General features: G+C 46.9%; 1 protein-coding gene across 1 annotated transcript in view; it reads right to left on the bottom strand.

Moving 5' to 3' along the window:
• Positions 1 to 16286, bottom strand: part of XPA (XPA, DNA damage recognition and repair factor) — a 32754-nt gene extending 16468 nt beyond the window's left edge. Inside the window, exons 1-2 of the mRNA XM_088460058.1 lie at positions 16023 to 16286; positions 2986 to 3096 (exon numbers count right to left, since the gene is read on the bottom strand). Of these exons, the coding sequence (XP_088316184.1) occupies positions 2986 to 3096; positions 16023 to 16170 (259 nt within the window). The 5' untranslated portion in view covers positions 16171 to 16286. The remainder of the gene's footprint in view (positions 1 to 2985; positions 3097 to 16022) is intronic.
• Positions 16287 to 16993: the final 707 nt, after the last annotated feature.

Below are 16993 nucleotides of genomic sequence, written 5' to 3'. Positions count from 1 at the left end.
TATTTTTTTGATTAATCGAGTACATCGAACAGCGTATGAACTGCTCGCTATTCTTGTGGTTGGTTTTTCCTACCACTATATTGCGAGCAGTTCTGACTATAATACAACCAGGTGACGTGGTCGATGACGCTGCTGTATTAATTATGCACACCCTTAAAACGCCCGTTTTGACCTTTAAGTACGCCTGCGTTCTGAATTCCACTCCCCGTTTTCAAGCACCTTCCCCTGTTACCACCCACATATGCCTTAGCCTGTCACTCAAAATAGCAGGCATTCGCTATTTAGCAAACTAACGATTTTCGGCCGCACTGACTGGTTCGCGCATGCGTATTACAAACCGTACGCATGCGCAGATGTGCGAACATCGCTCGGAACGAACGAGCGCCCGCTTACAAGCGGCTCTGAATCAGGCTCTATGTGTCATTTTCAGGCTGAATGATGTAATACAAGGCATTCTGATCCTGAATGAGTGATGATTATTAGACCAGGAAAACCTTATTCAGTTTTTTCAATGTAAATAGTACTGCACTATATAAACTATCTGTTATATCTTTCTTGGCACTATTTAGTGCCACATTTAGGGTGTTTGTATATCACAGTGCATGATACTGATATTACTATGGCACATATATGTGCTGTCTATAATTAGTGAAGCATTCTACCATCGATGTTTATGCATATATCTGTTTTCTATATTATCCTGATATTTCTGTGTAGCTGATATAGCATTTCTACTAATTCTGTATCTATAAGACTACATATTGAAGGTATATGTTTGTATAAGGCCATATGTACTAAAACTCATTTATATGCATAAGGAGGTATACCCTGCATGAGAACCTTCTGTTCTCAATCTATTATGAATTAAGATTTTCACCAATTTGTTTGTTTACACATGCATATGTGTTCTATGTAAGTTATTTTTTGTAATAGTATTTACCAATTAGGTATAGGTGTCACCACATTTTGGATAACGGCTATATTTGCAACTACGTGCAATCTGAAACCAATGTAATACACCATTACTGGTATACAAATAGGTACTTAAAGTGTGACTTACTCATTACTCCACCTATGATGTTTATTCATATATATGCATTTTATGATATACATTTTGGAGGCTAACACAGTTGTTAGATCACTGTTATCACACTGTATTCAGTTAACAATTGGAGATTTTAGATATATGCATGTATATAGTCACAGATACTATTAAATCTTTCTCACATAAATGTGGCAATGTATCTTTCATAAACTCCGAATCTATATTTGAATAGATTTTTGCCGCACCTTCTTTATATGTGTTTTGTGTGTGTCATTGTCATATGTTTGTGTGATTGATAGGAGTCCTATTAATAATAGGACCTATCCGTTTAGTTACCTTTGAGGAACTTTATTTTAAGGTCATTTATATTAGTTACATTTTAATTTATATTGTTGAATTATAAGAGTGCCCCAGAAAAAGAGCCGTCTTCTCCTCTTTTTCTTTTGTTTGTGCACTAGGGCACAGATTCTCAAACTTGGTTCTCAGGATCCCACATAGTGCATGTTTTACAGGTCTCTTCCCAGAATCAAAAGTTAAATAATTATAACCACCTGTGGATCTTTTAAAATGTGTCAGTGAGTAATGAATACACCTGTGCACCTGCTGGGTGACCTGGAAAACGTGACCTGTGTGGGGCCCTGAGGATAGAGTTTGAGAACCACTGCACTAGCGCATAGTCATGTTGGAATAGAAAAGGGCCTTCCTCAAACTGTGGCCACAAAGTTGGAAGCATAGTATTGTCCAAAATGTCTTGGTATGCTGAATAATTAAGTGCCCTTCACTGGAGATAGGGGGCCTAGCCCAAACCCTGAAAAACAGCCCCATCCCTTCTCCACCAAACTTCACAGTTGGCATAATGTAGTCAGGCAGGTAACGTTCTCCCGGCATCCGCCAGACTCGCCCATCTGACTGCCAAACAGAGAAGCGTGATTCATCACTCCACAGAACATGTTTCCACTGCTCCACAGTCCAGTGTTGGTGTGCTTTACACCACTCCATTTGACGCTTGGCATTGGACTTTGTGATGTGAGGCTTGCATGAAGCTGCTCGGCCATGGAAACCCAGTGCAAATGGAGACTGCATGGCTAGGTGCTTGATTTTATACACCTGTGGCAACGGGTCTGATTGAAACACCTCAATTCAATAATTAACAGGTGTGGCCAAATACTTTTGTCCATATAGTGTATCTATTTACCACAGACTAAAGCTGGACACACACTAGACCAACTTACATCCAACCAGCCAACTTGTTGATTGGTTGGAATGAAAATCTGGTAACGTATGGGAGTAACTGATGATCAGCAACCTGCTCCTAAATGCCAGAAAACAGATGAAAATGGTCATTCAGACATGTTTGTTAAATGTTTGATCTAAACTATTTGTTCAAACAACAGTTTCGGTCCATTTTCCAGCGTTTGGGAGCAAATTGCTGATTGTATTCCTTACCAGATTTTCATTCCAACCAATCAACTAGTTGGCTGATTGGACAGATAATCTTTAGATGTGTGGCCAGCTTAAGGTTGACAAATGTGTTATAGGGTGATTCTGTTTCAGCATTCTTCTGTGCCAATTTATAGTTATGGAACTAGACATTTTAAGCTTACAAACACATTACACTTGGAGACTTTCCAGACATTTTTGGTGAAGATGTGTTAAAAATGTTGTTATAATAAAGAACAAATTACTAGTGAACGTAAATATTGTTAAATCAGCTCCAGAATACATGCATGGAATTTACCAAGCACAATATGTGGGAGTCAGGAATTTACATAGATGACTGTGCCAACCAATGCTTTACTCTTCTCATTCCTGCCGCTTCTGACAAGCACCACGTTCACTACGGACAACACAATGGAGGAAGAAGAGAGCAGGGTGAACTGAGCAGCACTAGATTTAATTAAGCTACCTGACAGAAATTGGAACAGTCCATGAAAGTTTACCTGGTTGATGTACAACATTTTCCACAATCTTCTCTTCTGTTTCTTCCTCTTCTATAAAAAACCCTCCACCCGAATCTACAACCCTTGGAGGAGCCTTCACAGCAGATATTCCTAAAGAAAAATATCAAGTTATGATGTGATTATCAAGGGGGTGACAAAATGAAAATGAAAATAATTTCATGCAAAGTTAGGATTTATAGTCAATTCTCTATGAAGTGATCCAGTACATTGCATATCACAAGTCTTCCCTTGCTGCACTTTACACCAACTACAAAAAATGTGTATGAAATATTTATTAGCAAGCAAATCTGTATGTTTCATACATCAAAACACAGAATAGTCAGTTTGGACTCTTTGGCTAATGTCATAATTGTTTTATTCTGAGGGGTCTTTGTTCAACAGTTTTTAGCATCTAAAATGAACAAACTGCATCTATGTAGCAAATTAGAGTGTATGTATCCAAACCCCTGTACCTGAAATTGTTAACTAAATAACGCTTACTTAGCTGTAACTTACAGTCAGTGAAACAACCCAGCCATACTTCCTACCTCTTTTGAAGAGAAATGTACTTATTCAGTATCCCAAGGTAGTGAGAGTAATGTGATCTGGCTTTAGGTAACAGTAAGGTTCTGATAGTAGCCCGCAGGATAACAAATTTAATTTCTTCACAGATTCTTATTAAGGTAGAGCTACAATGTAAGATTAAGTTTACACACACATATAGGACTCGATTTAATTGAACACTAATTAAATAGCGCCTTCCAGGTGTGCAAGCAGAAATCCCACAAAAGTCCAGACGCAATGCTGGTTCTGCCCTTAGCGTGGCGGAAACAGCATCGCGCCAGGCATTCTCCAACCTAACAGCGCACTGAATTGAATAGCTCCGGGAGCCCCCTCTCGGCGCTATTTAATTTGCATTCAATTGAATCGAGCCCTATAGTTAAGAGCCAAAAATATTGGCACCCTTTGGTACTTTTTAAATAACACTATTTTCTGTAAACACACGTTGCAATTAACAGCTGTGGGGGCAATTCAGAATTGGCAGCAGTGAACACAGGAGCTAGGTCTTTAGATGCAGCTGCTGTGTGCAAATATGCTAATGCTGCAGGATGCGACTTATGTTAATAGATGCCTCCTGATTAAGACCCGCTCGCGAGCGCAAAGCGCTCGCAAGCTGGTCGATGGTCCCTCATTGCGCATGCCGGAGCTGGCTCCGGCGTGCGCGAGACCCGGCCAGCGACAGGCGCTCCGTCGCTACAGGTCTGGCACCAAAAGGGGGCGGCTGTCGATTTTGATTGACAGCTCATCCCGTTTTGGAGGCGGGCAGGGAGGGTGGCTGCAGAAACGGAGGTGTTCCCGAAGGAACGCCTGCCGTTTGTGGGAGGCACAAGTGATGTCAGTGGAGAGCTTCCTGCTCTCGACCATCACCTGGCCGCTCGCAAAAGCTGTGGGTGGTCACCCACAGCTTAGCGAGCGGCCAGTGGGCCGCAGCAACAACAAAAAAAACCCACCCTGTTTCAGAGCGAGCGTTCTTCAAGAGTATCTGGCTCTGAATCAGGCCCTTAATACTGTAGATTTTTTATTTTCTCCGCTCTGGTGCTTCTATCACATTCAGCTGATGCAAGAAACTGCTGACACATAGACCAGAGTGTGCTAGAAGCACCAGAGAGCGACACTCCAGGCAGGAAAAATAAACTGCACGGGTTGTGACAGGTGCAGGGCCCTAAAATGAACACCAATACTGTATATCCTTTTAAATCAGAAAATAAAAAATCATTGACAAAAATTACTGACTCTATAGGCGTAATAATTGATAACACAGCCTTATGTGAAAGTATGCAAAAAAAAAGAGAAAGTATTCCTATATCGGGGCACTCACAGAACAAACTGAATTTTATAATATCCCTACAAATACTAACAACAATTCATTAGCACTGATAATTCTAAAATATAACCTTTAATAGCGGTGCACGCTGTTTAATGTGCACTATGTGTTGTTTGTTTTTATGTATGTCACACTAAAAGACAAATCGATATGTCCATGAAGGGTGTCTGTTAGACGTTGGGACGCTAAGAGCAGGCGCTTGGGCTCCAGCACATGCTGTACATACTAATGTGGACAAATGGTTACAGTGTGTTCAATACACTTAGTAACTTCATTACTTTTATGACTAGCGCAGTAGCTATACCTGCACCACTATCAAGGGAAAGTACCAACGCTAACACTGATGTTAATTATCCCCAATCTCTGACAGTTGATTTATGCATTATAGAATGAGAATAGTATCTGGTATATGTCATAAAATAAATATAAAAGACGTATAATGCCAGTTCATTGTTGGGAATGTATAAGATGAGGGATATGATTAGTATCCATTGAACTAATAGTAGTGCCCTTTTACATTGAATTTAACCCCGTAATTTGTATCTTATTTTTGTGACAAACTACCAATAATTGGTGATTTGTGAACCCAGTTTATTGATAGCGAATTTCTGTACCCAGTTAAGCGCTATACCAATTGAGGGGTTTATTATATATAATCCATTACCGTTCGATATATAACTGTTTATTTATGATTGTCTGCACATCTGCTATATGCCAACGGTCTATTTGATATAGATCATAGCATATAATATGCCATTATTATGGCTTTACTATCTGATCAATACAATAGTAAACATATTGGATAACATCAGCAATTTAATGTGAATTGATATCAATATATATATACAACCCCTTTGGTAGATGTGCATGAATAAACATTAGATATATTTCAACTGATGGACTAACAATATCTGCACAAAGACTATTAGGATTAAATATAAGTAATATAGATCAACAGCGTGTGTGATACTTTTTATAATACTCTTGATATATCTATCATTTGCATATTGTGCATGCAACAAGTTATAAAACATATGTCCCTAGTATACAGACACCCGAGAGTTATTTATAACATGACGATGTTATGAACTAACGAGATAAAAATCACATCTGAATAGTGTGATAATAATTTTAATAGTATTGTTTACTATATATTAAAATATAAAAATAAAAATATTTCGCTCATTGCTGGCCACTTCAGAACTGTACGAAGTTTTAACCATTCCTTTCTGGAGTGTCTTTGTCCTGCTGGATGACCGATGACCTTCAACAGAGATGCAGCTTTCAAACACTGGGTTCAAAATTGCATTTTAAAATGGCATGGCAATCTCCAGATTTAATGATGACATGCACATGTTCCAGGCGTCTCGTGTCAGATGCAGACCAACAACCCCAAAACATAAATAGAAAATCCGTCTCTAACATCTGTGTAGGTCAGTAACAATATATCAATAGATTTACATCTCATATATAGAGCTGACTGCAGCATCTAACACAAGGGGGGAAACTGGAACCCCAAAACAGTACAAGTAAAAAGAAGATTACAGAACACTGTCAGCACTGAATATTTATTAAAGTATATAAACAATAAATAAATGAATAATGAAAATAAATTCCACGGTCACTGTATAAGATACTACATATACTGTACTTCTAAAAATTGATAACACATTCACATAAAATATTAGTAATGACTAGCCGACAAGGTATAACAATTCTGAAACTTTTTTGAGCAACTTATTACTTTTATGGATAATAAGATTGTTTTGACCACCTGTTTGCTAAGTGTCCGCAAACAGGTGGTTATCAATTAGCTTGAAGCATTAATATTACTGTCCCATATAAATGATCCTTCTTGCAGAACACTTATTTAACTCAGGCCCTGATTCAGAGCCGGACGCTCTGACAGAGCGCTCGCTCTGAATCAGGGCTGTCCTTCTCTTTTTTTTAGAGCGGCCTCCTGGTCGCTCGCATAGTTGTGGGTGACCACCCACAGCTATAGCGAGCGGCCAGGAAGATGGTCGCGATAGTCAAGACCATCGCAACCATCGGGCTTGCGACGAGACCGTTGAGTTAGGGTCTCGTTGCCGCAAGCCCAAGAGTGCTTTTGGCTCTGACAGAGCCAAAAGCACTCCCACCAACATCACTTGTGATGTCAGTGGGGCCGGCCCTAGACGGTAGGCGTTCCCCTGGGAACGCCTCCGTCTGGGCAGCCACGCGCCCCCGGCCCGCCCACCAAGGGGGACGGGCTGTCACTCAACATCGACAGCACGCCCCGTTTGTAGCGAGACCCGGAGCGACGGCTTGCCCGTCGCTATCCGGGTCTCGCGCATGCGCACGACGGAGCCACCTCCGTCGTGCGCATGCGCACTGGGCCAACATCGACCTGCTTGCGAGCGGGTCTGAATCAGGCCCTCAGTCCTTTGGTCTGAGCAAGCAAAGCAGGCATCCATGCTGACAGATATCATCCATTCCACTGAATGAGCGATATATCTGTAAAGTATTAGCAGGTTTGTACAGATATGTCTGTGAACTAAGGGCCTGATTCACAGCCGGACGCTATTTGCGGGGCCGGCTATTTAAATTGAGCGCTTGCGCTTTGCGATTTGTTGTTCGCGAACGAAAAATGCGCTCGCTACTTTGTAAAAACGCCCCTTTGCTGTTCGCATCACACGTCATCTCCGGTATTTATTAGATTAAATCGGGTACATCGAAAGGCATTTGAACTGCTCGCAGTGCTTGTGGTAGGTTTTTCTTACCGCTATCACTGCGAGCAGTTCAGGCTAAAAGACAACCAAGTGACGTGGTCGATGACGCTCCTTTACTAATTATGCACTCCCATTAAACGCCCTTTTGACCGTTAGGCACGCCTGCGTTCGGATCTCCACTCCCCCGTTTTCAAGCACCTTCCCCTGTTACCACCCACAAATGGTACATTCTGTCAATCAAATTAGTAGCCTCTCACTGTTTTGCGAGCGCACGATTTCTGACTGCAATGACTGGTTTGCGCATGAGCATTACGACCCATACGCATGCGCAGTTGTGCGAACATCGCTCAGAGTGAAAGAGCGGCCGCTTACGAGCGGCTCTGAATCAGGCCCTAAGTTGTTCACAGACATATCGCATCTGTCCTGCAGCACAGTAAATGCCGATATATCGACACATCTGACTGTGTGTACAGGTGACCCACCGACCGCTCGTACAATTTCCGCAGGGACCACCCGGTTACCAACATCTCAACTGGCCGGGCAATTTAAATGCCCTTCCAGTTGTGATGTCAGCGCAGACCCATCGGTCTCACAATTGGCAAGTGTAAACGTGCCTCCACACAGTACGATATTTTAAAATGATATTGCCATTTTCGACCGATTTCGTTTAAAATCTGCCATGTCTAGGCACAATAACGATGCAGATACGTGCTCCTGCTGGTCGTTGGTCGAGTCTGATCTTTTGAACATGCAGAAAGATCACGACCTGTCTTTTATGATTTGCATAACAAACAATTTGTCGTAACTTTTCCTGGACACTCCCCTCCACCATTTTGCGCCAGCCAAACAATATATCATTAACAATTTGCAGTCGTTAACGACCCATCTATATCGTTTGTACAATCGTTCCATGTGTATGCACAATATCATTTGTGCGGGAGTGTTCAGGATTCCAAGGGAAATTGATAACGAGATCGTATCATTGCCTACATCGTTCCGTGTGTAGGGACCTTAAGACCCATCGGCCAGGTGTGCACCGAGCTTAAGCAGCTTATCCAAGCAGAGGTTACAGTCTTCAGTATACTAGTTTTGTTCAATACAAATATGGTTAGGAATCAGTGAGAGCAAGAGTCCATTTAAGTGAATGCATATCCTGCCAATACAAGCCTAAACTCAAACGCTTCATGTTCCTTAAAGTGTCACTCATTATTTTACAGCAAACAGAGCTTTTGCAGAAGACTCGTAGGTTGAAGGGGGATGCAATTCAGATTACCTTGTTACACCAAGTCCTAGTGACAGTCTAGAGAAGATGACACCGAATACCACATTCAGATAATAGGCAGGTTTTAACGCATATTCCCTGCCCACAAGAGTTTCATAGATTGTGTTATACCTTGTTGATTATTCATGACTAATATTTTGTTAATATGTAATTCATTCTTAGAAGTATATGTAGTATTATCTTATACACCAGCCATGTTATTTATATTATTAGTTTATTGTTTATATTCTTTAATAAATATTTAGTGCTGACAGCGCTTCTGTAAACCTCAAAATATCACTGAACTTCTTTATCTTTGACTGTGGGGAAGATGTTCTTTTCTTTGAAAGCTTCATTTTGCATTCTGTAAACACAGAGAAAATATGAGATATGGTAAGAACTTACCCTTGTTATCTCTATTTCTACGAAGTCCATAGGGTTCCACAGGATACCTTGGGTATAGGTGTGACGTCAGTCGCAGGGCACCAAAGAGTTAAGCTTTCAGCCTCCCAGGATGCACTAGGTCCCCCTCCTATACCCCGCCCCCGGGCCAAGGCACCTCAGTTAGTTACCAAGCCATAGGCCGGAGGAGGAGAAGGAAGAGAGAGAACAAAGATCTGGACACATACAAGAATCACATTCTCAGCAGAGGGAGACGGAAAACCGGTGACCAGAGCAAAGCCCATCTGCAGCACAGGTGCGACAGGGCGGGAGTCCTGTGGAACCCTATGGACTTCGTAGAAATAGAGATAACAAGGGTAAGTTCTTACCATATCTCATATTTTCTACTTCAGGGTCCATAGGGTATCCACAGGATACCTTGGGGATGTCCCAAAGCAGTATCCTTTAAGGGTGGGGACGCTCCTGTGCAGAAAGGAGAATCCGCCGCCCGAAGGAAGCATCCTGAAAGGCGAAGGTGTCAAACCTGTAATACCTCACGAAGGTATGGATAGAAGACCACGTAGCAGCCTTGCAGATCTGAACTGCCGAGGCACCACGTCGAGCTGCCCACGAAGGACCCACAGACCTAGTGGAATGAGCCTTCAGAGAAGGAGGGACCGGTAGGCCTTCATGAAGATAAGCTTCAGAAATAGCCATACGGATCCAGGCTGCCAAAGTTTGCTTTGAAGCAGGCCAACCCTTTTTACAGAAGCCATAGAGGACAACAAAGCGTCCGACTTCCTAAACGAAGAAGTGCGGTCAACATAAGTCCTTAAGGCCCGCACAACATCCAAAGAGGCCTCACCCACGGAAAGACCCGGTGAGTTAAAGGCCGGAACAACTATTTCCTCGTTAACATGAAACTGGGAAACAACTTTGGGAAGAAACTCGGGCCGAGTGCGGAGCACTGCCCTGTTCCCATGAAAAACCAAGAAAGGGGGTCTACAAGAAAGAGCCCCTAACTCAGAAACACGTCTGGCCGAAGCAACGGCCAGAAGGAAAACAGTCTTAGCTGTTAGCCATTTAATATCCACTGAGCCCAGTGGTTCAAACGGCGGTCCTTGGAGAGCCCTCAGGACCACAGCCAAATCCCAAGGCGCCACAGGTGGAACAAAGGGCGGCTGAATACGGAGAACACCTTGCATAAAGGTGCGCACATCCGGGATTGTAGCAATCCTACGGTGAAACCAGACAGATAGGGCCGAAACCTGTACCTTCAAAGAAGCAAGGCGAAGCCCATGATCTAGTCCCGCTTGCAGGAAGGCGAGAATCCGAGACAGACGAAACTCCCGCGGTGCATAACCTCTCGGTCGACACCACTGGAAGAACGTATGCCACACGCGATGGTATATCCTCGCGGAAGACGGTTTCCGAGCTCGTAACATGGTACGCACCACAGAGCTGGAAAACCCCCGGGACCTCAGCATGGCCGTCTCAACAGCCACGCCACCAAAGACAGCCGAGTCAGGTCCGGGTGAAGACAAGGACCCTGAGACAGAAGGTCCGGTCGTAGCGGCAACCGCAGAGGACTGTCCACGGACAGACCCTGAAGGTCTGAGAACCAGTGCCGTCTGGGCCACGCGGGAGCTATCAACAGGAGCGTCCCTCCTTCCTGTTTGAATTTCCGGATTACCCGTGGAAGAAGGGAGACCGGAGGGAACAGGTATGCGAACCTGAACGTCCACCGGACGGACAGAGCATCCACCAGAGACGCCCCTTCGTCTCTTGTGCGAGACCCGTACACCGGCAACTTGTTGTTGTGCCGGGACGCCATGAGGTCGATTTCTGGAAGACCTCACCTGTCCACCAGTAGTTGAAAAACGTCCGGGTGCAGGGACCATTCCCCTGGATGAACGTCCTGGCGACTTAGAAAGTCCGCCTCCCAATTTAGCACTCCCGGGATGAAGACCGCGATTGCGCTCCGCCCAAACCAGGATCCGAGAGACCTCTACGAGAGCCGCCCGACTGCGAGTTCCTCCTTGCCTGTTTATGTAGGCCACGGTGGTAGCATTGTCCGACTGGACCTGCACCGGGTGACCCTGGAGAAACCGCTGTGCCTGCAGGAGAGCATTGAAGACCGCACGGAGTTCCAAGATATTTATTGGAAGCTCCGCTTCTGTCGGCGTCCACCTGCCCTGGAACAAGTGTGGACCCGAAACTGCTCCCCAGCCCCGAAGACTGGCGTCCGTTGTCAACAGGACCCAATTTGGAACCCAGAACGGACGTCCCTTGTTGAGGTGGGTCGTCTTTAACCACCACGCAAGGGACAGGCGAACCTCCGGGGTGAGCACAATCGTCTGGAACTTCAGAGACTGAGGCAGCCCGTTCCACTTGGACAGGATCAGGTGCTGCAGAGGTCTGGAGTGAAACTGGGCGTATTCCACCATGTCAAACACCGACACCATGGAGCCCAGTAACCTCATCGCCGAGTGTAAGGACACCCGGCGGCTGTGCAGACAACTGCGCACCCTTGACTGTAAAGCAGAGATCTTGTCCTCCGTCACGAAGATCCTTTGCTGTCCCGAGTCCAATAAGGCTCCAAGATGCAGAATCCTCCGAGATGGGATTAGAGTGGACTTCTGCCAGTTGATTAGCCAGCCGTGCCATTGCAGCAGTGCAATGGTCAGGTCCAAGTGGTGTAACAGGAGCTCTGGAGATCCTGCCACCAATAACAGGTCGTCCAAGTACGGCAACATGCGGACTCCTTGCAGCCGCAGAGAAGCCGCCATGACCGCCATCACCTTGGTGAAAACACGTGGTGCTGTCGCCAGGCCAAAAGGTAACGCCCGAAACTGGAAGTGGTCGCTGCGGATTGCAAACCGAAGGAACTCTTGATGGCGCAAAAGAATAGGGACATGCAGGTAAGCGTCCTGTATGTCCAATGACACCATGTAGTCCCCAGGTTCCAGCGCCAGAATGATGGACCGTAGGGTCTCCATCCGAAACTTCGGGACCCGCAAAGACTTGTTGAGTGCTTTGAGGTTGAGAATCGGACGATATGACCCATTGGGTTTCTGTACCAAAAATAGATTTGAATAGAAACCCTGGCCCCTCTGGGAGAATGGAACAGGCACTATAACTCCCGCCTGGAGCATAGTGTGCAATACCTTCCGCAGCTCCGTAGCCTTGTTCCGGTCTGATGGTAGACCCGTGGTGAAGAATCGAGCCGGGGGTCTGTGCCGGAAGGAGAGGGCGTACCCGTGGGAGACCACCTCCAGAACCCAAGTGTCTGTCGTAGTGAACGACCAACACCGGGAGAACTGCAGCAGGCGGCCTCCCACCCTGGGATCCCCCAAGGGGAGACCCGGACCGTCAGGCCGCAGGCTTGTCATCTGGCTTGGGGGCCGGACGTCTGGTACTCCATGCCTGTTTCCGGGGCTTGACCGATTTCTTAGGGCCAGCCTGTCGAGGAAACGACTGTGGTTTGGGCCTGCCCTGGGCCCTAGATGACCGAAAGGACGATGGTCCAGAACCAGAAGGAGCAGCGGCCGACGGGAGACAAGCAGATTTGGCTGCCGCCAGCGTGGCCACAATCTTATCCAGATCCGGACCGAAGAGAACTTCTCCGGTAAACGGCAACGCTTCCAGACCTTTCTTGGAATCTGCATCCGCCTTCCAGGATCGCAGCCACAAGGTGCGACGAGCAGCTACCGCTGCTGAAGAAATTCTAGACACCAGAGTACTAATGTCTAGAGCCGCCTCGTTGATGTAGGTGGCCGAATCACGGAGATTGCCAATCAACTCCGCCTGTTCGGCCGGACAGTCGGATTCAAAAGAAGCCTCTAATGAATCCGCCCAGCGCTCCATCGCTCTGGCAACCCAGCAAATGGCCATAGCCGGCCGTGCTGCCCCCCCTGCAAGGGAATAAGCGGACTTCAGGCAGATTTCTACCTTGCGGTCCGTAGCATCCTTAAGGGAGGACTGGGATGGCATCGGCAATGTGGCACTACGGACAAGACGGGTCACGTGAGAATCCACCTGTGGAGGGGATTCCCACTTAGCAAAATAATTATCCGCGAACGGATAAGCCACCGCCAGGCGTCTCTGCGGTTGGTATCTTTTGCCAGGTTGTTTCCACGCCTCCTCTAAATGGTCCACCAACTGACCCGAAAGAGGAAAGACTGTGGCATCGCCCTTCACATCTTTGAAAAAGGCATACTTAGATTTAGCCGCTGGGGGAACTTCGTCCTCAATCACCAAGGCTGTGCGGACCACCCGAATAAGTCCAGGAATATATACTTTGGACTTAGCATCAGCGTCCTTAGTATGGAGAGGTTCCTGATCGTAAGGATCCAGAATCTCCCCATCATCAGACGTCCCTTCGTCATCCTCATAAGGAGCGGACAGAGACGCCACCGGCCTTTTATGAGGCCGCATCACAGACTCCCCTTGCAACACATCCGACAAGTGCTGTACAGAACTCGTCAGGGAGTTAACCCACGCTGGCTCCTGAGAACCCGGGAGCGGGGAAATAGGGAGACTGTGGGGTACCACCAATTGTCGTGGGAACCACTGCATGGGTGACGACACCACAGACTGCTGGGACAAACCCATCGGAGTAAACGCGGGCTGCGGAGCTAACTGGCCCACTAAAGCTGTTAACGCCTGAGCGAAACAAGCCCAGGGCGGCTCCTGTACCGGTGCTGTAACCGTAATAGGCTGCGCCATGGACAAACACTGCCGGCAAAGGCCCTCCGCGCTACCCTCCCCCTCCGCTAACGGTACTTTGCACGTGGTACACTGTAGCCGGAGGGGAAAATCACTTTCAGACATGACGGCACCACGTATGTGACCTCTCTCACCAATTAAGTATTAAATAGGCGAGAGACCACCCTGCAGCACCGCAAGGGCTTTAGCAGAAAGAACAGGGACAGTAATAAAGCTGACAGTTTAGAGAAGAAAAGTTACAGGCAGCGCTAGCACAGTCACATACAATGCAGAGAAATAACAATTCCTGCACTAACAGCGCTGATCACTCAACTACACAGACACAGGGCCTGGTAGGACACAGCGCTGCATACACAGACCTGAGCCACAGCGGAGGAGAGGTATGCGGGGGGACCCAGACCACGATGCTTCCTTCCAGACTTCCAGCAGCGTTCACCATGCGTTGCAGAGAAGATGGCCGCCGAGGAGCAGAGAGAAGCTGGCCTGGGGGAGGAGCGCTGACACAGGACCAGTCAACACAGTGCAGAGAGGGCTGTGTGCAGCGGGGGAGGCGCCGGCTGTGAGACAGGGAAGGCTACCGCTCTGCTGCGGTCCGCTGTCCCAGGGGGTAGTGGAAGCGCAGGTTGGTCGCCTGGCTCCACGCTGCAGCCAGTCCCCAGGGAGCCCCCTGCCTGGGGACTTAGGACCATGTGATCAGCGGGGACCCACCGCGGGACCCCGCTGCTTACCTCTGTCCCCCTTGAATCCGGCCATGGTCCGAAGCATCTGGGGTCACCGCTAGCTGTGACCCCAGACGCCCACCAGCATCCCCGGATCAGTACCGGCGTTCTGGTACCGGCGGGGTGTAGGGAAGACAGCATGGACGTCAGGACTGACTGTCCATGCTGTTCATCCAGATGTGCAGCCACAGCTGCATGAAGAAAAAGCTTCAGGGGCTCTTCTAGCCCCCACTCCAACAGGTGCACCCGACTCAGGCCGGGCACCAAACTAAACTGAGGTGCCTTGGCCCGGGGGCGGGGTATAGGAGGGGGACCTAGTGCATCCTGGGAGGCTGAAAGCTTAACTCTTTGGTGCCCTGCGACTGACGTCACACCTATACCCAAGGTATCCTGTGGATACCCTATGGACCCTGAAGTAGAAATTGTGTTTTATCAAAAACTGTAACTTGATTGAATCAGTCCAAGTAGCATTCTCTTATTTTGGATTGTCCAGGTGTGTTTTGGCAAATCCAGACAGTTTACTTAGGTCTCTCTCAGTTGTGGGACCCTCCAATCATATCTACTCATCTACTAACTAGAGACCTGCCATGAGATATAGGGCCTAATTTACTAAGCTGCGGGTTCTAAACCCCGGCGGTTTGACGGCGGGTTCTATTTTGTTCTAAACCCCAGGGGTTTGGTGGCGGTTTTGCAGCGGTTTCTAAATGACAGCCCTTTTCTATTCTATTCTAAAATGTGTTTTGACTGCGATTTTGGCCTTAGTAAATCTGCAGATAGCAAAACCGCTGCCAAACCACAGTCAAAACACATTTTAGAATAGAACAGGGCTGTTATTTAGAAACCGCTGTAAAACCGCCAGGGTTTAGAACAGAATAGAACCTTCCGTCAAACCACCAGGGTTTAGAGCCCAGCGCTTAGTAAATTTTGCCCATAGTACCTTCTCTAGCTCTCCTATAGTTGGCCAAACAATACCTATCCAGACAAGATGGGTCTGTGTGGCCTCCATGTATTATTGGGAGCTGTTAATGCGGATGCGAGGGCCAATAGTAGCCATCAGCTATGCCTAATACCTTCTGACTAGAATTACTTACTAGACTAGATGATATGATGATCACCATTATGCATCACGGTGGTTTTCTGGCCATACATACCACAATACAAGGCCAGATGGCTGATATGGGCTGTATCACGATGGGATAACCAGCTTTAGACACCGTGTACTGTTTATTGCCACAGTTTTACTGCATTAGTATATAATTAGCACTGTACCATTAAACAACCAACTTTCTTTCTTCAAATTGATATATAAATCCTGTGTTTGATTATGAGAATGTATTGTGTCACATTATAATTACCTTCACCAGTGGGGTAAGGTCTGCTGGCAAGCCGGGCCTGTCTTAGCATCAGTGCCCTTTGTCTATTTCGTTCTATCTTAGCCCTAACAGCAGCTGGTAATGTCTTTTCTTTCTCCTCAGGAGGCTCCGTCACTGGCTCAGGGTCCATACTGTAGTGTCCGCCCAGCGTTGTTTTTGTCGGGCGGCCCACCTGGCATAGATCCCCTGCCCCCGGGCCGGTACTGTGACCGGTTACCGGACACGGCCGTAAGGCGCGCTGCGCTGACGTATATGGAAACGTCAGCGCAGCGCGACTTATTAGCTGCGTCACAAGACCGGGCGGTGTCAGGCTGGAGGCTGGAGGGCAGAGCGGATCCCTCCCCCAGTATAAAAGGGGGGCGCCCGGCGGGATGGAAGTGGTGGAACAGTAGCCACTGGTGTATGGTTAGAGAGGTCTTCACTCCATCCAGCTCACTGGCCTCATGTTCCTTACTGGTCCTTCTGTGGAGCCAGCAAGTAGGGGGGAGGGAAGGAAGTAAATGGGGCAGTATCTGAGTTGGCTCTGTATTATAATCTGTCCAGCCAGCAACTGCAGTATCTGAGCCGCTCCTAAGGAGTATCTGTCCCAGTAGCATGTGTGCAGTATCTGGGTCACACGTAAAAACTATATTTGTGTTTAACAAGTGTGCAGTATGTTGTCTGCTATTAAAGCCTATGGGCTGTATTCAATTAGTTTCGCACCCGCAATACATTTTCGTATGCCGCACTTTTCGCCGACTTCGCGTGTTTTAGCCATGGAAACTTCGTGCGCGCCCCCTGCTATTAGCCATTTTCAATTCCAAAGGACACGAAAACGCATCCTGGTGAAACTCAAACAGGCAAAAAGTGCTGGGGGAAATCACTCTGACACCCCACAACAGATGCACTAACATTGGAGATGTGTATAGATGTCCCCGATTTGTCCCCCTGGAGCTATTTGGGGTACTGCTTTC

Source organism: Taudactylus pleione, unplaced genomic scaffold (genome assembly GCF_031769625.1).
Source record: "Taudactylus pleione unplaced genomic scaffold, aTauple2 ptg000967l, whole genome shotgun sequence".
Classification (NCBI taxonomy): Eukaryota; Metazoa; Chordata; class Amphibia; order Anura; family Myobatrachidae; genus Taudactylus; species Taudactylus pleione.
Note: the sequence above shows the minus strand (reverse complement) of the source record. Positions and strands in the feature narration are given on the sequence as shown.